At 47.5% G+C, this 21,791-nt stretch overlaps 8 protein-coding genes across 8 annotated transcripts; 3 read left to right on the plus strand and 5 right to left on the minus strand.

Annotated features, from left to right (window-relative positions):
• Positions 1–314: 314 nt before the first annotated feature.
• On the minus strand, positions 315–3,524 carry FIESC28_10739 (uncharacterized protein; the record flags this gene model as incomplete). Its single annotated transcript, XM_031164869.1, has 6 exons — positions 315–1,049; positions 1,103–1,356; positions 1,756–2,021; positions 2,068–2,637; positions 2,697–3,330; positions 3,377–3,524. 6 exons carry the CDS (start codon positions 3,522–3,524, stop codon positions 315–317), a joined length of 2,607 nt encoding a protein of 868 aa, XP_031011037.1.
• A 506-nt stretch (positions 3,525–4,030) lies between these two features.
• Positions 4,031–5,671, minus strand: FIESC28_10740 (uncharacterized protein; the record flags this gene model as incomplete). Its single annotated transcript, XM_031164870.1, has 4 exons — positions 4,031–4,287; positions 4,346–4,964; positions 5,017–5,439; positions 5,489–5,671. 4 exons carry the CDS (start codon positions 5,669–5,671, stop codon positions 4,031–4,033), a joined length of 1,482 nt encoding a protein of 493 aa, XP_031011038.1.
• A 580-nt stretch (positions 5,672–6,251) lies between these two features.
• On the plus strand, positions 6,252–7,388 carry FIESC28_10741 (uncharacterized protein; the record flags this gene model as incomplete). The annotated part of the gene is made up of 3 exons (XM_031164871.1): positions 6,252–6,332; positions 6,388–6,492; positions 6,546–7,388. The coding sequence occupies 3 exons, from the start codon at positions 6,252–6,254 to the stop codon at positions 7,386–7,388; spliced, it is 1,029 nt and encodes a 342-aa protein (XP_031011039.1).
• Positions 7,389–7,732: 344 nt separating this feature from the next.
• FIESC28_10742 (uncharacterized protein) lies at positions 7,733–8,599 on the plus strand (the record flags this gene model as incomplete). The annotated part of the gene is made up of 1 exon (XM_031164872.1): positions 7,733–8,599. The coding sequence occupies one exon, from the start codon at positions 7,733–7,735 to the stop codon at positions 8,597–8,599; it is 867 nt and encodes a 288-aa protein (XP_031011040.1).
• Positions 8,600–9,270: 671 nt separating this feature from the next.
• FIESC28_10743 (uncharacterized protein) lies at positions 9,271–9,654 on the minus strand (the record flags this gene model as incomplete). Its single annotated transcript, XM_031164873.1, has 1 exon — positions 9,271–9,654. One exon carries the CDS (start codon positions 9,652–9,654, stop codon positions 9,271–9,273), a length of 384 nt encoding a protein of 127 aa, XP_031011041.1.
• A 1,040-nt stretch (positions 9,655–10,694) lies between these two features.
• Positions 10,695–11,778, plus strand: FIESC28_10744 (uncharacterized protein; the record flags this gene model as incomplete). Its single annotated transcript, XM_031164874.1, has 2 exons — positions 10,695–11,082; positions 11,135–11,778. The coding sequence occupies 2 exons, from the start codon at positions 10,695–10,697 to the stop codon at positions 11,776–11,778; spliced, it is 1,032 nt and encodes a 343-aa protein (XP_031011042.1).
• Positions 11,779–12,722: 944 nt separating this feature from the next.
• FIESC28_10745 (uncharacterized protein) lies at positions 12,723–14,651 on the minus strand (the record flags this gene model as incomplete). The annotated part of the gene is made up of 1 exon (XM_031164875.1): positions 12,723–14,651. The coding sequence occupies one exon, from the start codon at positions 14,649–14,651 to the stop codon at positions 12,723–12,725; it is 1,929 nt and encodes a 642-aa protein (XP_031011043.1).
• Positions 14,652–16,013: 1,362 nt separating this feature from the next.
• FIESC28_10746 (uncharacterized protein) lies at positions 16,014–21,251 on the minus strand (the record flags this gene model as incomplete). The annotated part of the gene is made up of 4 exons (XM_031164876.1): positions 16,014–16,475; positions 17,487–20,152; positions 20,203–20,854; positions 20,901–21,251. 4 exons carry the CDS (start codon positions 21,249–21,251, stop codon positions 16,014–16,016), a joined length of 4,131 nt encoding a protein of 1,376 aa, XP_031011044.1.
• Positions 21,252–21,791: the final 540 nt, after the last annotated feature.

Genomic DNA, 21,791 nt, shown 5'->3' on the forward strand with positions numbered 1-21,791 from the left:
GCAAATAGCGAGGCAAACCGGAGCGCTAGTGTTATATGGTAGTCTGTAAAGAAATAGTCTATAGTATGTGAACTATGTTCTCTGTTAACTGTTAGCCAGAGAAGTTTAGACTTCATGGATTGTATAAAGCGTTACCTTCTAAAGGGGGAGAAAGAGTGGCGAGTGCACACTAAATAAAGGTGCACTATCCAAGGCTGAACCAATGACAAGATATGAATACACCGAAGAGTCAACGCGGACCAGCTAAGTGCCTTTATGTGTTGGATGTCTAAAACCTATAGCATTTATAAGGAGGTGAAGTAAAAAACATATGGTTATAGAGACTGTACCTGAGAGAAGTAAAGGAGGAATGATGCAGATATGAGGAACATGAAAATTCCAGCATACGTTTGTGCTTCCTTTCGATCTCTAAGGATTTTCGTCTTTCGTTGCAAAGATGTCATGGAGTCCGAGGTCGACTTCAGTGATTTCTCCAGTGTTTCAACTTTTTCGTTGGATAATATAACAGAGTGTTTAAGCTCTGTTATCGATAGATCTTCAACATCAGCAAGAAGGGTATCCCCAGAAGCCTCGCTAACAACTGAGTTCTGCCACTGCGAAATAAAGTCGTATTTTCCAGAACTCATGGAGATGGAGTCTGCTTTGGTGGATGCTGCTGATGCGACACGAGGGTGGGATTCTTTCCACACCGAAGCGATCCCAAGGAGTGTATCGCCATTTTTTATTTCATTGACTCGCCTTCGAAGGCACTCTTCAAGGCGCGCGATGGCTGCTAGATCGTTGGTGATCTTTTCGAGACTGTCGATCAGATTTCGGAGTTCCGAAACCAAGACAAGGAATTTCTTTCGGTCACGTATGACCCATTTGGTCTTCTTCAGTCGCGACATACTTTCGTCAGACTTTGACGATTGCATCCTGAAATGGCCAAATGCCCTTGTGATTCCATGCGAGGCCTCGGGTGCAGGCAGCCAAGCTGCCGTAGAGGAGATCGCATCATCACAGCCGTACTTCTTCTGAATGACCTGCGCATCAGAGAACAGAGCAATAACCTGTCAGTGAGCTTTGTCAGCGAAAGGATGCCATCGGTAAGGTAGATAATGACCTGTCGTAAGGTTTCCTCAACCAGCTCTTTGGAATGCCACTCGCTTAAAAGATTCTGCTTCAATTCGTCTGCCAAACCCATCTCGACCCCCCAATTGTAAAGGCGACACTTCTCCAGCGAGTACTGAAGTTGTAGTAGTTTAAAGTCGCCATCTTGAGTTTGGTAGAGGTGAATGAGATCGAGGGCTTCAAAAGTATATTTGAAGAGGGCAGCGAGGGTGATACCACTTGCAACGGCACCTAGGACCTCCATGGCTAAGAATGATTCCTTCAGCGATAATGATGTTGTGAGCAAAAATATTTAAGGAAAAGAAAAGAAGAAAAAGGAGAGCTGGAAATTACAATAGGCGGTCAGCGCAAGATCAGAGCCAAGTCGAGCTGTAAGGCAGATTGATGGTTCGCCAGCCGGCCTGCATATAATCTAACCAATAACGGCACTGTATGACCCCGAAATGTGCCTTGAAGAACGACATGTCAATTCACAAATGAGAATAACCTTTCGGAAATGATGAGGATTCTACCCATGCAGCCTCCCTGTAAAAAATGCTCAGGTCATTGTGGAATCCCCTCCACTCTGTATTTCCCCCATCAACGCATCATACCAAGCATCAAGCGCCTCATCAACATTAAATCCACCACCATCCAAAAACTCACTGACTTGATTGATATAAGCTTCTACACCGTCGCCCATAGAGTACATACTATCGTCGTAAATGGGGTTTTGGGAATCTATTATTGTTGAAGTCTGGGTGTAGACCTTGTTTCTCACAGCTTGGAATAGGTCGTTGTATTTTTTCAGGTGCTGTGCTTTCATGTGGGATATGCCTCGATCGATGAGATCAAGACAAGTTGCTGTGTCGGTTAGATGGCGATGGGTTCTCTGTGTGCCGTTTGCCGACTGGGGAAGAGCCATTGCCTGCCTGTTTGATGTCAGTCACATATCCGATACTGGACCGCGGTACTCACCAGTCACAGTAAAGCGCAGCTAATCCGACCAGAATAATATCATGAAGCTGCCTGAAGCATTTGCATACAGCCGAAATACCATGTTCTTCCAGGAGCGTAGACCAATGTTGTATCGCCGTGGACGCAGCCTTGGAACAATACGAAGCCATCTGACGCGACGGAACCATAAAGGTGGGCGACGGCCTATGCAACAGCAACTGCAGAAGGCAGTACTCAATCTTCATCTCTGAGTATTCTCGAGACGGTTTCAATGACATGGCTTCGAGTTGCTGCTCCCAGAGATCGAGGTCTCGCCGGATGTCGTCTGACTTAGCGCATATTTGCTGGAAGCTTGTGTCCATGGCGGTGCCGTTCGGCCCTCTCGCGATATATATCGATTCGAGTATGCGACCGCCAATTCTTCGGAGCGATATCATCTGGCGAATTATTTCGACGTTGTGTTTGTGGAAAGTGGGTGCGATTGAACTTTCGAGTGGGGTGAGGCTGTCAAAAGAAGCTGGGCTTGGTAGCATGGCGTGGACGGCATGGTCGCGAATCGAGAGGACTCGACCTGTCAAGGTAGCAACTTGCCTATGCATAAAGTCAGCTAAGAGGAGGAAAATAATGGACCTGGATGTAGTCGTACGGACCTTTCCAAATTGTAAGCACACCACCAAGTTCTATTCCTCGTCTCTAGCTCATCAGCTGTAAAGCCCCAGTCGGTATTATGCCGATGCAGCCCGGCTTCGATAGCAGCAGACATGATGTATCGACTGAACTGCCACAAATCATTATTGTGACTTCCATGGGACGAATCGAGCATCCAAATCGCCAAGAGTAACACTGCTTGGATATTGAAGAGGTCGCGTGGGTGAGAATGGAAGTTGTTGAAGAAGCGTAGTGCAGTTTGGAAGTAAGCTATTGAGTCATTCAGATCCATTGCAGCTGGAGTTTGGCTGTCCTTTGACGTTAATTGACTACTCCCCAGAGCAAGGATGGCGAAAATTGTGAACTTCTCATGATCGGTGCATTGTCTTGGCTGTTCATATATGCGTTGGAAAATCCGTCGTAGGTGTGGCGGTTGGAGAAAGGGCCACCAAACGTGAACCCGGGCGATGTAGATGTTGAGAAGAGATCGGGCTATTGGTTGTGGTGGTAACGCAGTTGTTGCTTCACATGATGATTGTTCGAGGCCAGTTGACTGTGAGTCGGTGTCCCAAGTCGGGATTATACTGAGTTGTTTGAAGAAGATCCTAGCAAACGTCGAGCCAGCAGCACTTCCGACTACAGAGAGTGAGCAGATGGCCGTAGAGATAGTAAGTAGACATACCATATTTGCTGCCCGAGTACAAGTCTGACCCTCCGGTAACAAGGAAGCCAACTTCCTCAGCCTCCTTCTGTAAATTCCCCGTCTCATGGGTATCATGCGAAACCTCTGGTACACTCTCAACTACAGGACCATTCGGCGTCGGGACCATTTGTAGTCGCGCTTCAAGATCATTGATCCGATCCTGCAGTGCCTTCACAACAGCGTATGGATAAAACACACAATCTGTGATATTGCATGCTTCATTGTGTCTTATACACGCCGCGCACTGGGGGACCTTGAGATCGCACTAACATCTCGGGGTCAGCCGAGGCCTGAGTGACGAGCCGGAGACGACCGACCTTGACTTTTCGCGCACGGCAACGACTGCAGGCTTTTGAAACGGAGGGTTGGAGAGTCGATAGCATGTGGACTTTGGATGGAAAGAATTATTGTCCGTATGTATTCATTGAGTATAGTGATAATGGCAGTCAAGAAATCTCGCACCTGTCCGAGAAAGTGGAGACATTCCGATTGACGCCATAGCGGAGCGGAATTATGGCAGCACCGGACCGAAACTCAACTCGGTATGGTCCGAAGTATCAGCGAGATTCATCAATATCTTATCATAAAAATGCTATCAATTGTAATTCTAACTCAAGTCAGGCTTATCGCTGACTAGTAAGTATATCGGAAGTTGGGGTTCTGCCAATCCGTCTTATCGCTCCTCTCCGCCTCCAATCCAGCATCAGTATCATCATGAGCCTTTCCAAATTGACTGTCCCGCTTCTTATTCTCAATGGCACAGAGGAAGTAGTAAGCGAGTCCAGTAGCTACCATTAGCGCAAAAGCACAGAGCATGGCGCCGATGCCGAGGATGTAGGTAGGTGCTTGTCTGTCGAGGAAGAATTGAGGTCCGATAATATTGCCAACGGCTGGAAGGTATCTGTTAGCACACGACAAGTTATGGATGGGAATATGAGGTGAGCTCACCGTAGACGATGGCAATAGAAACACCCATAAAACTCTTTTTCGTCGCACCAGCCGTATTCGACGAACTCAAACTCAACAAGAAAACCCAAGGGACATTATAAAAACCCATTAAATAAACACCAGCAAGCGAAGCATTCCTCGACGTCTCAACATCAAGTGAATGGACCATGACAGCTCCTACAAGACCCATAAGAGCACCGAAGATCCAAAAGACGCATCGCAGGTTGGGAATGAAGAATGAAATTGTGGTCAGGATGGCTTGGCTGATCATCGCAACTGCGGCTTGAGGAGTGGCCATGAGCACGGTCTTCGTCTTGCTGAAACCGTAGCCTGCGATGATGAGAGGGTTGAAGTTTGTTATTCCTGCGTTGGCGATTGCGTAGCCGAAGACGCCGAGCCAGATGCAGTAGCATTTTGGATCGCGGAGGGATTCGAGGATCTGGGACGTTTGGAATTTCTTCTTTGACTCTACTCCAGTCTGGTTCGGTGCAAGACGAATCATTGCGAGCTTTTTCTCCTCAGCGGTAAAGAACCATGCTTTGGAGGGAGTGTCTGGTAGACCGAAGAAGACGAGACCACCTGCGAGGATAGTGCATGCTCCGTAGATGAGAAAGATGTACTGAAGCCCCTGTCAATGACTGTCGAACACCATAGAGACTGTTCGTACTCACCTTCCATGTCGACAAAGAACCATTGATCTGTCCAATGGCGTAAGACAAAATGCCTCCAAAAACACCCGCAAAAGTATTATACCAAAACGCCGTCCTAAGCGGCTGCTCATTCCTCAAATACCACATCGAATTAATGATCATCATACAAGGCAAAACTGCAGCTTCAAAAACACCGAGCAGGAATCGAATTGTTGCAAGACCAGCAAAATTGTGGCAGAGAGCCATGAAGCATAAACAAGCGCCCCAGAGTACGAGACATGTACCGACGTATTTTCCGATGGGGATCTTGGTCATCAGCCATAAGCTGGGAAATTCCATGGCGAGGTAACCGAAGTAGAAGATGCTGCTTAGCCAGCTGTATTCTTGGGGTTTGAGGTTCGCGTCTTCTTTTATGCCGAAGATGGCGGCGTATCCTAAGGCGTTCTGGGAGAAGTCAGTGGCGAGTTCATCACTGCGTGAAGGCTGGCCATACCTTGTCTAGGAAGGCGAGAGTCATGCTGAGAACCGCGAGTGGCATGACTACTAGATCTGTCTTGAGGAGAAGACGCTTCGATTGAGCTTTTGTCAACTCGAGGACTTCATCGCGTTGGTGAGAGTCGATTGATTGGGCCATGTCTTTGGCTGGCGCCTCGTTGGCCTTTCCTTGCGACGACATGATATAGCTCAATCAAAAAGTTGAGAAAGACTTGAGGTTCGTAGATGATCTCAGAGCGTCGCGCAAGCCAGCTTTAAAGATCCCACATGGTACAACGTCAAGTTTACCGATCCCCCGGATTCAGCGGGTCCAACGGGGAGTTCACAGCAATTCGGAGTACATCGAGTCATTCGGATACCACCGAGGTGACTACTCGGGCGCCACCGAGCAAGACTATACTCATTGAAGAGTCTGGTGTTGCATCACCCCGCCTTCTTATCGATTTCTGGGCAGATAACGAATCCACTTTAAATGACGATTGGGGAACCATGTTATCACGTCAATCTAGGGTGAGAGATAGAGGGCAGATGATACGCCTATCTTGCACGCTAAGTGGGAGTTCGGCTATTCTTTTGGAGACCTGCTCGGACAGCACCGAATTGGTCGGTGGGGACCGAGTCAGTCAACAGCATTGGAAGGTTGAAGGTTCGGAATAATATTTCCCTCAGTACTTTAGGTGGATGATATAAAGCGATTGAACCATATTCCATCCCAATTGCGAATTCAATAATTCCACTATCATCAGTATCATCAAAACGAAATGACGGGCTCAGAAAATGAAGGCAGCCATGGCGGCTCAACGCACAGCTCAGTGCCCAATGCGAAGAACTCTTCCATTCAAGTAAGTCCAATCTCTGCCTCAATGCCGATTCTACGATTGACTGACCACTTATCAGGTAGGAATGCGCGACGGCGTCACAGGAGACTTCAATCTTGTCCCCCGAGCAGAAGCCTCGGTCTCAGTATTTGACTCAAATTTCCTCATCGGCGATGGCATCTGGGTAGGTCCAATACCGCCACCAAAGCTCCTGCGCAATCACTGACATCCCCAAAGGAGGGCATTCGCGCCAACAAAGGCCGTGTGCAATTCGCAAAAGAACACATAAACCGTCTCTTCCAATCAGCAAAAGCGATGTACATGGATCTCGGCCTCTCAAAGGGCGATCTTCTCGATCTTATCCACCAAACCCTCGACGCCAACGACATGGGTCAAGATGAGCACGTTCATATTCGTCTCGTCGTCAGTCGTGGCCTTAAAGCAACACCTTATCAAAACCCAAAGGTCAACATCGGCCTTCCTCTAATTGTCATCATTCCCGAATCGAAAGCCGTGGATCCAAACTCTAAATCTCGCGGCTTGAGATTGGCGACAACATGGGTTCGTCGCGGACCACCGGATGTGAAGGATGAGCAATGGAATCACATCTCCAAAGCAACAGATGTTCAAGCTTGTATCCACGCTAACGTCATGAACGTTGACGAAGCGCTAATGCTTGACCTCCGCGGCTTCGTGAAAACATGCAACTCAGTAAACTTCTTCATCGTGCGCGACCACGAAGTTTGGGCTCCTACGAAAGACAACCAAATGCAAGGCATCACGCGACAAAAGACCATTGATGTGTGTCGCGCAAACGGAATCACGGTTAGGGAACTGGACTTTACGCTTACGGAGACTTATGGCGCTGATGAGGCGTTCTGTACAGGGACTTTTCCGTCGCAGATTCATGTTACGGAGATTGATGGGCGGGTCATTGGAGATGGGAAGAGGGGTGCTGTTACGGAACGCATCCAGCAGTTGTATTCTGAGTTGGTAAAGAAGGATGTTGAGAGGAGCAGGGAGGAGATCAGGGCGGAGGTTGTGAGGGAGAGGGATTTGAAGTGGTTGTCGAAGATCTGATGATATGTAGCTGTCTGGATCGGGCCGTTCCGGGGGTAGAACTTGGTTAACAAGTAAGAAATCCTAGAATATGTGAACACTTCTTGATTAGGCCACCGGCATCTGACACTCACCGGTACCCCGCTATGATGACCGTGTATCACCAATCCATCTTCAACAGGAAGGCAGATAAGAAACCACCAATCAGTCTTGCATATCTGTCTGTACAATGACGTGTAAGGCCTCGTAGTCACCATCTGTTCAACAAGAAAAACGGGATCACCAGTGAGCAAGAACAATATATAGCCTCTCGGCAGAGACATCCGTCCTCTATGTCACTACACGAACTACACACCTATTAAACAATGACTGTAATCCAGCGACAGCCAGGAGCCGTCCAAAAGGCGAGCTTTACCGATATATACAACGACAAAGACCCGAGAGCTTATCTCACAACCTTGGCACCCCTGAAGTATACAATCCCTCAGCAGCTACAGCCTTTGTTCCAGCGCCTTCATCAACTGGCATCCCAGGACACTACCAACTCGGCCATTCTTGACGTTTGCTGTTCATATGGCATCAATGGAGGTCTTATTCGACATGATGTTGACATGGAGGCATGGACAGCCCACTACGCGGATTCGGACCTGAGTCCAGAAGAGCAAGTTCAGTCCGACAAGGAGTTCTTCGCGAGTCGCGTACGATCTGACAAACCTGTGGTACTGGGACTCGACAAAGCTGAAAACGCCATTCGCTATGCTTTGGAAACTGGATTGGTCGACAATGGCTGGGCAGAAAACCTAGAAACCCATGACCCCTCTCCCAGTCTATCTGAAGTATTGAAGGACGTTACCTTGATCATATGTACTGGCGGCGTCAGCTACGTCGGCTCTCGCACCTTCGGGCGTATAATGTCGGCAATTCCCCGGTCAACCAACATCTGGATGGCTAGCACTGTGATCCGGACAGTATCATACGAGGAAGTAGCGATGACTTTGAAGGCCCATGGGTTGGAGACAATGAAGCTTCCTGGTGTGCTTCGGCAACGACGCTTTGCTTCTGATAAGGAGAAGAGTGATGCTATCGCACAGGTCAAAGCTCGGGGGCTAGATCCATCTGGGTTTGAGGATGAAGGGTATTTGTGTGCGGAGGTTTACATATCTCGTCCGATTGGGGAGCTGTCGACAACACCTATCGCTGAGTTGGCGGATCTGATGAGAAGTTCTGTGTGAAGAATGGATATGCAGCCCGAAAGCGAATTGAGTACTTACGTTCGCTCATGCATAGTTGAGCCTTCGGTGCGTGGAAACAAAATAATGCATCATTATGAGACGTAACGACCACTAGAGTCGTATCGGGATCATGGCCTGTTGTAACTAGTGACTAAGACTGTTTGTTGGCTGTATGTTTGTTAGTTGAGGTATGTTGAACATTTTCAGCTTCCTCTTTAGGCAGCTGGAAACTCTCGATGTTGTTTGTTTGCGCGCTATAACAAACCACATGGAACTTCAGAGAGAGGCAAAGCATTTTGGTCCAATTGTCCCTCCGGTTTGCTGGTTTTCATTCCTTTTTGATTTTACGATCAGTCACTTCTTTTCTTTGGCGAAGAGAGGTCACGTATAGGTGATGTGAGAATAGACAATCTTAGAAGATGAGGGGCACAATACGTCGAGATAACAAAAAGACCTCATGCAAGCATTGGAGTGAGGATGTTTAGAGAGAGTTTAAGTTTAGTAGTAACACCTTATCTTGAAGGAGAGACATGGTGGTTCCTTAGCCACAATTCAGATCACCATGACTGGTTGACCGCAGATTTATACTCGCACACATTCCTTTCCTACACAGAAACCTCTCTCAGTAAACGGGACATGAAGTTTCGTTCCACACCAATGTCTGAACAATCCTACTCAAGAACAATTGGAGGCTGGGGATCATCATCCCTATCCCAAGGAAACCCATTCTTCCACATAAGTTCATCCCTCTGCTTTTCAGTAGCCATAACCACGTGACAGCAATATTCGCTAACATTCATACTGACAATCCTATACAGTCCTCGCGCGACATGCTTTATGACTTGGTTGACAGCCTCATGGACGTGCCCATTAGTGCCAGTACGGAGGAAACGGAAGTCTGAGGCGGCGTTTATGTTGATAAATATGACGTCGACTTTCCAGATACTGGTCGTACCAGTCGTGTCCCTTGATCCGGGCCATGTAGATGGATTGGTGTTGGGGTCAATTGAGTAGAAGATTGCAGGTGGAGTAGAAGCTTCAGGCGGAGAAGACATCGTTATAGCTGATTGGGGTTTTGATAAGAATGTTCAAGACGGTGGATTGATCTGAAAAAAGGCAATGCTCGAGGTTATAATGTCCGTCTATATGTGTTTGCGAAGACACCTTTCCATCTAACATGCTTTAAGAAGGTGCGGTGTTGTGGCGTTAGTTTCGCTGCATGTGATGATATCCTGTGCCACACTTTTCGCAGATAGCCCTCAATCTTGAGTCGATTGTCTGGATATGGCAGTTCCCGCAGTTCCCTCCACTGTTGGCGGGCGTTTTGTTCCCCCTGGTTGCATATTGGCCCATGCCTCAATGTTGAAATAGCTCATCATGACGGCGACGATCTTGACTGTTGGCAGTTTGGGCGGAGGATACATTTTTATGGTATTTTTGATGCGACCGTTGGATTTGAATCATGGTTTGCGCAAGGTTCCTGAAGCAGTTAAAAGCGTCGCTTTATCACGTTTGAGAGACTCTCCTTTTGACAGCCAATAATATGAGTAGCTCAGCTATGAGATAGTCATTTCACCGTATATGTTTTAGCAGTAACACATCCGTAAGTATCCTCACGGTGGACTCTATATAATAAGCCATGACAGATGACAATATACACCCTCTGCAAGATATCAAGAAATTGACCTATCGCTCAGCAGAAAAAGGCAGGGTCCAAGAAAGTCAATTATACTCTTCAGTAAAGACTTAACTAATTACCATCTAATTGATACATCTTTTCCTGCGGAACGTGGATGAGGCGCAGTCAGAGTGAGAAACGCGGATTTGACAAGTGGTCTTACAAGTGCATATGACGTATCCGCGTACAGGCGCACAGCACAGCCCGATAATAAGGAGGGGACCCTAGAATTAGTGGGGTCCCAATGGCAAAGACCGAGCAAAGACCCCTCGCATAACTAGCACCGCAGCAATTTGATTGGTCGCCCCGTAATAGTAAATAAATCCCACGTAATCTTAGCGCGACATTTGGGAAATTCTCATCTGCCCCTATATATCTGTCCATGCGTGCACACAGACTCATCACATAAACAACGCAATGACGGGCACACAATCCGTTCAGGTAGCGACGGAGACGTTACCGTCGAGAGTCGACAAGAAACCACTTCTGAGACATAACGAGGATATTCGCTGCCTCGTCACCACTGCGCTGTTCTTCACCGTCTTCTTGCTTACCTGGCATAACTTCTCATCGCCCCTCGACGGTGGTCTACTCTCCTTCTCGCTATGGCTTGCGCTGTTTCAGTTGTCGTTCATGGGTGCTGTGACGACGCATAATGCTATTCACCTGCCGGTATTTTGGTCCAAGAACTGGAATAAGTTTTACCAAGTTTGCTTGTCGCTGCAGTATGGCGGTGCTGTGTCCATTTTTATTCCTGGGCATAATCTGTCTCACCACAAGTACCCTCAACAGGCGAGGGATGTGAGTAAGTATCATCTTCCCCTCATCTGAGTGTTACAATGCTGACCGCTTCTCAGTGCGCACAACGAAAGTCCGGTATAGCTGGAATCTTTTGAACGGCCTACTATTCTTCTGGCATGTCGTCTTATCCGGCAACAAAGATGACAAGCTTTACTTCGCAGCCCAAGCCCGCATGAACCGTCCCATCGTGAGACAGCGTCAGCTGGAAGAGCTTGCCGTCTGGGGCACAACAGGCGTGCTCCTCCTCCTCGACTGGCGCCGTTGGATCTGGTTCGCCCTACTACCCCAGTTCTACGCAAAGTACTGCATTCTCTCACTCAACTTCCTCCAACACGACGGCTGCGACATGAGCTCCAAGTACAACTTCGCCCGCAACTTCACAGGAAAGACATTGAATTACTTGTGCTTTAACAATGGGTATCATACCGTGCATCATTTGTACCCTGGATTGCACTGGTCGATTCTTCCCGAGAAGCATGACGAGCTTATTTCCGCGCATATTGCGGATAGTTTGGAGGATGAGAATATCCTGCTGTACATGTGGCGCGCTTTCATCTGGCCCGGTCTGAGGATCGATTACAAGGGCAACCCTCTAATCATCACGAAGGAGGAGAATGAGATGCCGGACGAGCCGTGGTTCTATACTGAGTCAGAGACGTTTTCGGGTACGAAAGAGTATCTCGCTCAAGGTATGAAATGAGGAATGACGGGGGTCGTATGATAGATGTGGGAGTTGACGTTCGGAACGTCCGGGATTTTCTTCATGGATAGACCTGGTCAACCGCTCACAGCTGGTTGGTGGGTCGAGGAGAGAAGGGGAAGTAAGATGTTGACGATTATCACGTGGGAGGTCACATGTCAGGCGTGGATCACCAAAAGGTGCTTCATCCTTGAAAACTCATTTTTATTAGCGAAACAAATAAATCTAAAACAGAGCTTGTGCCAAACCCCCTCGCCATCTTTCATATATGACAAAGGTAGAATAAGCCGATTAGTAGAGAAGTCGCATGTGACTAACTGGTTACAAGAAGTTTGACGATTTAAACAGGAAGTATTAGACAAAGCGATAGTTATGACATGAGCTGAGGCGTTGTCCATGATTTTAACCTTCGCCATTGTTACGCTTTTGGCATTCCCTGTGTAGTGTCCGCGGCAATTTTTTCAGTCTTCTCCTTAATGACGGTCATTGTCGGTACCGGCAGCGGCCTCCTAGCGAGCAATTAAGCTCGACTTATCGTTCACTTGTAAGGTAATGAGATGACTAAGGCTCTGTCCTCGGTAGTGAGTATTTCAATGAAAGTGTCCAGAACGTACCGCAGCAATATTGACTCCCCAAACCTAGGCTTTCTTTTGATTTAGAGCAGGTCTCGATCAGTCTGGATCACAATTCGGAGTCCAAGTATCTCCTCTAATCCAGGAGTTACCGCCCACTCGCCGTCCGTACGACAGATCCTTACATCCATAGAACGCACGTGCAAGACAAGAATAGTAACGCGGATCCTATCAGTAAGGATAGCCTCAACATTTCAGATCGCGTACGTAGCAACAAGTAATGAATAGGGGATCAAGGGTAAAAAGACGAAATTTTACTCTGACCATGGTTCCAGATTACCTCATTTAATGCATCAAAGGAGTAGTACTCGTTTAACCCAGCATGAACTTAAACGGATCTCCTCTCTGCGCCTCCCAACAAGGTCTATGGACACGGCCTAACCCCCTACGATAAGCGATACCCTCAACCCATTTAACCCACATAACAGTATAGTATTCATACCAATGACTATATTTGGGCCTTTCTGGATGTGTACGCTCCTCGATACCTGACCATTCTGTTTCTGAACAATATCCCCTTGCAATTTCTACCAGTTCAACAGCTTCGTTAGGGTCTTGTACTGTCAGACCTGATATGTCGAGGTCGTCATGTGGTCGCAGGGTTCCAGCCCAGGTCCCATCACGCTGACGAAGGGAGAGTAATGGATATCCTTTCAACGCCTTCCAAGGCTCTTGGTCACAGAAAAGCCAGGCTCGCTGACTTGTAGAGGATATATACGGCGATACCACAGGAGGCACCGCTTCCTCTGGCTGCATGAGTGGGATTGGGTACCAAAACTCATGAGATGGGAACGCTTCATGCTTGTAGAAGTGCGTACGGCAGATAGAGTCTGGGTAATATGAATCCGACTCTGAAGCCTCTAAAACCTTTTGCTTTTTCCAGCTTGTGTCATGGTCGAAGTGTCCCGAATCCGCCGCATCTTTAAAATCAAATATGCTAGCATGAATTGGGGTTCCAGTGGAGTTTGGCGCCTTATGTGATTTCCAAAACCGGGTTCGTATCGTGCCTTGGTTGCTAATCTGTGTCGCCTGACTTTCCGTCTTGATGAAGTCATCATTAGGTTCATGAGGGAAAATAACGTAGCCAGACCACCCAGCCCAGCTCCAACTGGGTAGATCTTTCGCCCTTTTCAAATTTTTGGCAGCCCTCCGGGTTAGATGCTCTCTTGGCTCCCATAAGAGGACTAGATCAAAGAACGCCATCGGTAGGCCAGACATGAAGCCACCACACAGCTGAGTGCTAAACAGTAATGATATTCCCGCAAAGCCATCAAGACAGTCTTCTGGATAGGTGAATTGCTTTTCGTTATAATCACTTAAAATGATGCTGAAAAAGCTCAAGTCTGGGATAGAACCTTCCAAGATAAAACTGCAAGGGACGACCCTTGCCACGATAGAGTCGAGTTCTGGTGGCAGCTGAACGTGTTCTCGCCAGACGGCGGAGTTGCACTCCCAGCGCATACAGTTGCCGTTGAAAATGAGCCTTCTTCTGGAAAAGAAGTACTCCTGGAATATCCATCCTCGACTTTCCCAAATTGACCGATCGTTTCCAGGTTCATAGGCGTTTCCCGATGGAACAGGAGTTGTTACTACCATTGCTTCCTTGTCGATGCAATGAGTAGTCTGATGTAGACGTCTGGGCTCTGATATGCCCCGGAAGCCGCGTAACCCGCTGTTGGCATGTTCTCCATCGGCTGCAAAAATCGTGACGGAAGCATTGCCGTAGATCATTGCCATCTTTGTTATCTCTCGTGCCTTTTCTGTCTTGTTATCCTGAACAATACATAGAGTATCAACCCATAAGTATCGCTCTGATAAAATCTCGACTAAACCCATGGCATCTCGTATCGTCCTAGCGATAGGTTTGGTCAATTGTCCTGAAAGCGATCCGTCACTCTGGAGGTAAATGAGGTCACCCTCAGTTGTGTTGAAAGTCGATTGACTACCCCATACATAACTCAGGGCGATATAAGAGCAGTCTTGCGGGGCTGCGACAAGACATTGACGCTTGACGTCTACAAGCCATGCAGGCCTTATAGATGAAAGTGCTCGATTGGGAAATGTTTTACAAAGCCCATCGTGCTGAGCATCGCATGTAGACTTCCACGAACCTGGTAGATCTCGGTCGATCCAATTTGCATCAACAAGTTGCCCTATGCTTGTTTCCTTTGCCGTTTTTGGTTTTTCCATGAGATACAATACGGAGAGTTGCGGCCTAGCGAGCGTTGCTTCAGGGCGCATTTTTGGATTAATCACCGTAGCCATATTTAATGGGCACTTGTTTATATCCAAGCGCTGGATCTCATTAGCTAGAGCGTGTATCGTATCGGCGGACAGGCTGTGATTTATGCGCAAAGCAGCCATAACCAGGTCGTGATGTTGGTTGCATCTTGGCTGAGAACACAAGACGTCAACGCCTGATCCCAGTGTAGACCCGGTACGCCCGGATGGCTCATAGAGCGCAGTTTTTATCTTCTCGCAAACCTCGCAGTTAATCTATAGGTGGGATTATTCAGCCCAAGCTCCAGGTAATAGGTGCGATTCATTGCACGGTGTTGTCTTACAGGTTTTGTGATATCCTGTCTATTATTATCATAGCTGTGAGAGGTCGATTTTCGGATCTGGGATTCTTGTTGCGTTAAAGGTTCCATATTTTGTAGAGTATATAAGAATATTTTATGTTCTTAATCATAAGTAAGTAGCTGAAGAGAAAGGGAACAACATATAGAGTATTATAGAGTGCGTTGTTTTAATCAGCTGAGGGGAAAACCCACGTAACAAACAGGGAACCAATCAGAGCGCGAAATTTACTAACAGAAAGCAATAAGTTTTAATATTAATACATAAAATAGATAGTATATACAATAGTAAATAGAGATAGAAGTGATATCATAACTTAGTAGCTAGAGTAGTAAAGTTAGTTGGTAAATAGTTTAGTTAGGCTCTGCTTATTACTTCCTTTTTCTTAGGATCGCCGTGGTATTTACATACCATTTTCTCTCGTGATACAGGGTAAGAGATACCTATCAAAAAGTATCACGTGGGAGGTTACGTATTGAGCATAGATCACCAAGCGGTGCTCCACCCTTTAAAACTCATTTTATTTGTAAAACAAATAAATTTATCACGATACAAAGGTTCTATCCAAGGTTACACCCGTCAACCTCGCGTAAAAACTGTGAAAATGGTGAGATCTGACGACTGATTATAAGATTGCACTTGATTAACAGAATTCAGGAAGTCCACCCATTCATCAAGGAAGCTTTTAACAAAGCTATCGAGACAAGCGAGGATACATTTGACGGTACTGGCCAAACGATCCACTGGAGGAACTGCGACCGTGCGTTCCAGAGAAAATGTGGAGGAGGGGCCTGGTTCGGGATGAACAAGGACGGAGGGTGGGTGAAGGTCTTGCCGGGGTATTCAGTACACTTTAGACGAGGACCGAACGGCCAAGTCAGAACGGAGGCCTAGTCCATTTGTTTCCGGATGATTGAAGGCCAACAGAAAATTTACTCCACCTATCTCAGGGTTATTATATTTGCGCTGAAGAAAGAAGCCCCCAGGCCTCTTGCATATCGTTTGCTTATCTGTAGGGTAACTTCATTGCATGATGACCTTCCAGTACAGCCTATCCATCTTCAACGTCTCCATAAACCAATCATCACCGACCTTCCTCCACGTCTCATGATAATACCCGCCCCCAGTCCCATGAAACCCCGAATCAGGCTCTTTATTCCCAACATGATAAATTAATGGAAAAACAGCCCTGATCTCATCCGGCGAAACTTGCTCCATCTCTGCAGGTCCAACATTGTGAATAGCCTGCAGATCCTTGTTCTCATTACTGAAGAACGCGGTCCAGTCATCACGGCTTGACCACTTCATCGGTAGGTCGCCTTTCATGATCACGCTACCGTCAGGTTCGTGGAAGGAGTATGTTGCGTTGGGGAGCATGATTGTGTCGAATTTGTGCCAGAGGTGAGAGTCGGCGTAGCGGCAATATTGCGCTTTTTTCTGGGAGATTATTGTGTATACTTCTGGTGAAACTGCCATCTTCGTGGGCTTTCGATGTTAATGTTAATGGTATTTCTTGCTATACAAGTTCACGTACTGAGATTAATGAGTTGCGGTATCTTCGTATGCAGGGGTTTGAAATGCGAGAATGTATGAGGATGTAAGATTATACCTTCAAGTTGTGCTGCATTTATAGACACGGGCATTGATAGATTAGTCAGCCAGTCTCTGTCTATCAATTACTGTTTTGCTCGAATCCTGGCAGTATTCACGTACGATTGCCTCTTCTAATGCAGGGTATCGGAGAAGGTTCCAAACAAGGTTACTTCGCCAAGGTGTAGGACTCCAACTCGTCTCAACTGGTGGTGTAATTCAATGCTGTATGGATGTTCGACATCGTATATCAAGGCGGGTGCCAAGTTCTGACATATAAAGTGATTGCGTAGAATAATCTTTTAGGCACAGCATAAATGCGCTTCTTTCCTTGCTTCCATCCGGCTTTTTCCCCTTCCCCCCACCTTTCCGCTGGCGTTGGAAGGGGAAAATTTGGTCGTTAGCTAGGCGTTTAGGCAACTATTTCACAACAACATACACATTTTGGGACTTATGATGCCTTGTGGGGAGTCTAAAGATCATCAAAAGTCTTATCTGATCGTCCCACTTATATATAGGCGAATATACTTTCCTGTGTATTCGTATCTATCCCTACCATAGTATTGATTGGATAGCTGCAATACTACTCTATTTATTTCCCTGTAAACAAGACAAGAGTAGCCCTACAAGCTCTGACTTGGAACTTTTCGAGTTTAAATCTTCTATACCCAGTGCTAGCTATCAGCATACCAACAAGCTAATCTAGGGAATTGCTTTTACACCAGTGTCAGGTTGTCTTGACTTAGACAGAAGTTGCAACAATTCATAGGAGTTCACTGTGACGTTCCTATCATTTTTTCGATATAACAGCGAGTCGATTAGTCTGCTGACGGCATCTGGGTCGTGGTCTTCCAAACTGATTCCACGTTCTAGGAGTTGAGCGATGATGGAAACCAGCTCACATACCTGACGGATAGTTTCGGACTGATTTGCTCGGCTGTCGCCAGGCATATGCAGATGCTTGATCTTCTGATCTAGTCTTGCCAAGCAGAGGTCGAAGGCGGTTGCCCAAGACTGAGGCACACCCGGGTCCCTCCAACCTAGAAATAAAATTTGAGTTGCATCCAATTTGCCAATAGGACGCTTGAAGTCAGCACCATTATCGAGAAGTACTCTCACGGCTTCTGATCGGCCCTGATATGCTGCGAGCATCAGAGGCGTAACGTAACCGCCAGCCGCCGCTTCAGGATCAGCACCGTGAAGCAAGAGCTGTTGTACCATGAATGCGTTCCTGGCGAAGTGCAACGGCTGGGCTCCACGATTATCCCCAACTCTTGTATCCGCTCCATGTTCGAGGAGAATCTTTGTTAGTCGCTGTTTACTTGACTCCACCGCCATTAGCAGAGGAGTTTCGCCAGCTGCATTTCTCAGGTGTATATTCGCGCCGTACTGGATCAGGGCTTTCAAGGCTGCTTCTGAAAACTGTGAATAGTAATCAGACCGGTTCCTGCAGAGACGATGACAGGCGGTGTCAAGCTTGAAGCCATACATTCCATCACACGAGAATCCGCCCTTACGTAGTAAGATGGAGAATAGTTCCCAGTTTGATTCGTCGATGGCGAGAAACAGGAGCGGCGACTCCTCATCAAACTTGTCGAAGGAGACATGTGCTCCTAATTTGACCAGGTGCTCCGCAAGGCGCAAAAGCTTCCGATTAGTACAAAGTTGAAGGGGAGTGAGTTCCCCTAATCTCTGCCTCTCATTTGGAGCTGCACCCCTGGAGAGCAATTGGTGAGCCAGAGGTGTACATCCACAATCAATGGCGAGATGCAGGATTGTTGACCCATCTACCAAGACCAAATTAGGATCATCCAAGTAGTTGGCAAGAAAGAGAATATATGCCAGGGTTTCTGGACGCTGGGAATATAATTTCAGACCTTCGACAAGATACGATGTAGCGCTCATCACTAGGGAAGGTTCGTATATATTAAGGCCAGGAGAAACCGCCAGGGTAGACTTGTAGGGAAGGCAACCCAGCTCGACGAAGGCTTCCATAACTATTGCTTCATACCCTGGAGATAAGACGTAGAGAGGGCCTAGCCACCCCAAGCCTTCCCCTTCGAGATGGATGTGCGACACTCCGGTTCTAACAGCGTCTGCCGCAGCCGAGAGGACCACATGTAAATTTTCATGGTATTTTGAGTGAAGATAGTGTTGAAACAGACTCGCATGGTTGTTTTCGAGAGCCCAGGTTACCGCCTGGGCTATGGTACTCCAGGGCAGTAAATCTGACACGATTGGGGTCGTTATCATTTTCTCCCACAACGCAAGAATACTGGGTCGATTGTCTCTGTAGATGTTCCGGGATGGTAAGAGCCAGTGATCCTTGGCGTAATCGAGGAAGAGATAGACGTCGTCACTTATCCTCCATCTTTGCTGCTGCAGCTCGTATGATATTCTTTCTAAATCCACTTCTGGGTCTCGCTGACGCCTGTACTTTGCGAGCAGATTGACACCTTTGCGAAATGATTCTGACGGCATGACAGACCTAGCTGTTACTTGAGGTACATGTGCAAAGGAGGCTTTCTGCGCTTTAGATATCCGATTCTCGAAAACAGCGTAGCTTAGGTATGTTACGCAAACGGCGCCCAGCATCATTTCAGCTTCTTGGAGGTCAAAGTGAAAGATGTTAGTATCCCCTTCAGACGAAGGGGTAGTGAGGTGCAGGAGTACACTGTAGTGTATAAACCTGACGCGAAGATCTTCTTCGTCAATATCGAGGAGGCTTCCCCCATATGTCGAAATAAGTGCTTTCCCATTGCCAATGAGTGTTGAGCTATTCCAAGCTGTGTTTCCCGGCTCAACATTCGAGGCGACGCGTAGTTCATCCATGTTCATAGGCGGTTCGGCCGATGCGACCAACTGGAAGAGCTTACTGCCTTGTGGTCCATCGCGCACCCGGGATAGCGCCTTGTCGAACGCCTCAGGCAAGTCTTGGGGCAGGTTTCCAAGTATATTCAAAATTTCCGCGTCCGATCGCAGTTCTTGGGTGTATCTGGGGCAGATGTCTTCAATTTGAAGAGAGAGCCACAAAAGCATTCCTTGACACCCCGCGAGGAGTTGTTCCTCCACCAAACTCTCTATCTCTATTGGTAAGGGTCTAATAGCATTCCATCTTGTGATTTCCGCTGTAAGGTACGCACGGATCTCTTGGGACCTGTCTGCAGTCTCCATGGAGAGAGTCAGTACCTCGTCGAATCTAGACTTGACAGTAGAGTAACACGCCGACGTGGACCGTGATGAGCATAGAATGTTTATAAGGCGATGGTCCTTGAGCCGGTGTAATTGACAAAAAACGTCGTCGGCAGCTTCTTCAGATATCTGATCTAGCCCATCAAGTACAAAGATCCCTCTCCAAGTCGAGGGTGTGGTTTTGATCAAAATGTCAATGCACTCCTCGGGGGTCAGGCGAGAAAAAGGAATTGTCTCTGGCTGCTTCAATAATGACATCAGGGAAGATTCCATAGCAGGATTCTGCAGTACTTGTCCAACAATGCTATCAAGCAAATTGGTGGCAGATAGGGTCTTTGGATTACTGCTCTGGCAGAAGAAGTATGACACCGTGGTAACTCCTGAGATGTTGATTAGCAAGTATATGATGGCGCAAAAAGGTCTAGCTAACCCTGAGGATCAATGGATGGGGCAGCTAAAGTCAGGTGTGCAACGGCAGATGCCATCGTTACTGTCTTTCCAGACCCAAGGTTGCCTTTGAGCCAAAGGACGGATCCGACCTTAGAGGATAGCCAGTCTTTGTATGCGACTTGATCATACATCCAGCTTGACGTGCCTCTCTTTCTTTCTCGCCGCCAGATGAGGTTGAATTCGCCCTGGTCTGGACACAGCGCGGTGAGCAGCCGATGCTTGCGTGCCTCCATTTGTCGATTTGCTGTTTCTGTTGACATGGAGATCTGCAAACGGTTGAAACGGTCTAGAATTGACGAGTGGCTTTTAAGTTCGGCTTTAGCAAGGAGGACCGTTGCTTGTTTCTCGATTGACAGGGCCCAGGTTGCGAGGTCTGACTCTAGGGGCTTAAAAACGGCGTCAAATGTTGATGTAAGCGACGCTGCCAGCTGGGATAGGACAGACTTGGCGCAATTGTGCACGATCTTAGCACAGATGTTAACCATGACGATAGTGTACTCGCACATGTAAGACTGGAGCGTCGAACACTTGGGAAACAGCATTGCGAAGTCTTTGTGTAGAGATAAGGACCGTCCTAGTCTCATCATCATGTTGGTGACATTCTCGAAGTAGGAAAGAAAAGAGAGCGATGTCTGCCTTGTTTAGCAATGTGACGTCCGATGATACAGATACACGGACCTCCAGAGACAAGCGAAGTACAGCCCAGACACCGCAAGCGATGAGGTTCTGTGAGCCTCCTACTAGAACATCGCCGATAGGGGCAAAATGGCGCATCCGTTCCAAAATGGCGATAAGTCGAGTGCCATACGGCCTCCAAGATCGGTGAGCTCTAGCACCATCCCGATTAATCTCTTCAGTGAGCCTGATGATGTCGTCCGGATTTGGGGGACTCTGTGAGTGTAAGTTCTTGAATCTGGCGCGCTGGTTCTTGTTTTGGAGCGAGGCGCTGAACTCCGAGATGGCCTGGGCAAGCCGAATTTCTGGCTTCAGCCTGGCCGTGAAGCCTAGAGCTGAAGATACGTTCTCCATTGTCTGACCGCACAGAGCTCGGCTTCCAAATTCGTCACAATCGCTTCATATTCGACTCTTGATGACGATACACTTGTCTTTGACCCAAACGGCCCCAAGCAGAAAGAAGTGAGAAAAATGAGAGTTTACGGAAGGAAGACGTGAGGGGACGGTCAGATTGAAGTGACTGCACAGCTTTCTGGGGTCCATGTGGCTGAGCGTTGCTGTGAGGCGTTTATTGCAGGGGTTGTGTGGACGAGGCAGAGTGGCAGCACTTTAGCCGACAAGCAGTGAGGTGTACAAAGTTGAGGCTGTGCATGTGTGGATAATAAATGAGGATCGAAAGCATGTGACATCAGCGTCGAGCTCGAGTACGTCAACAGAAATTAGTCTGTATTTCTCATCTACTCTCCTCACAACCCGAGTCAAGGCACACCAGCACGGAGCGAGCTGTTCCCACTGAGAGACTGTGACGAATTGATCATGTTATCTGCTTGTTTCGAAAGTCAGGATTTACTTAGATAGCGTCAGCACCTTAGACTCTGGCTTCAAGGCTAATGC

The sequence above is a fragment of the Fusarium coffeatum genome, assembly GCF_003316985.1.
Source record: "Fusarium coffeatum strain FIESC_28 chromosome Unknown BRIP53273_contig_330, whole genome shotgun sequence".
Classification (NCBI taxonomy): domain Eukaryota; kingdom Fungi; phylum Ascomycota; class Sordariomycetes; order Hypocreales; family Nectriaceae; genus Fusarium; species Fusarium coffeatum.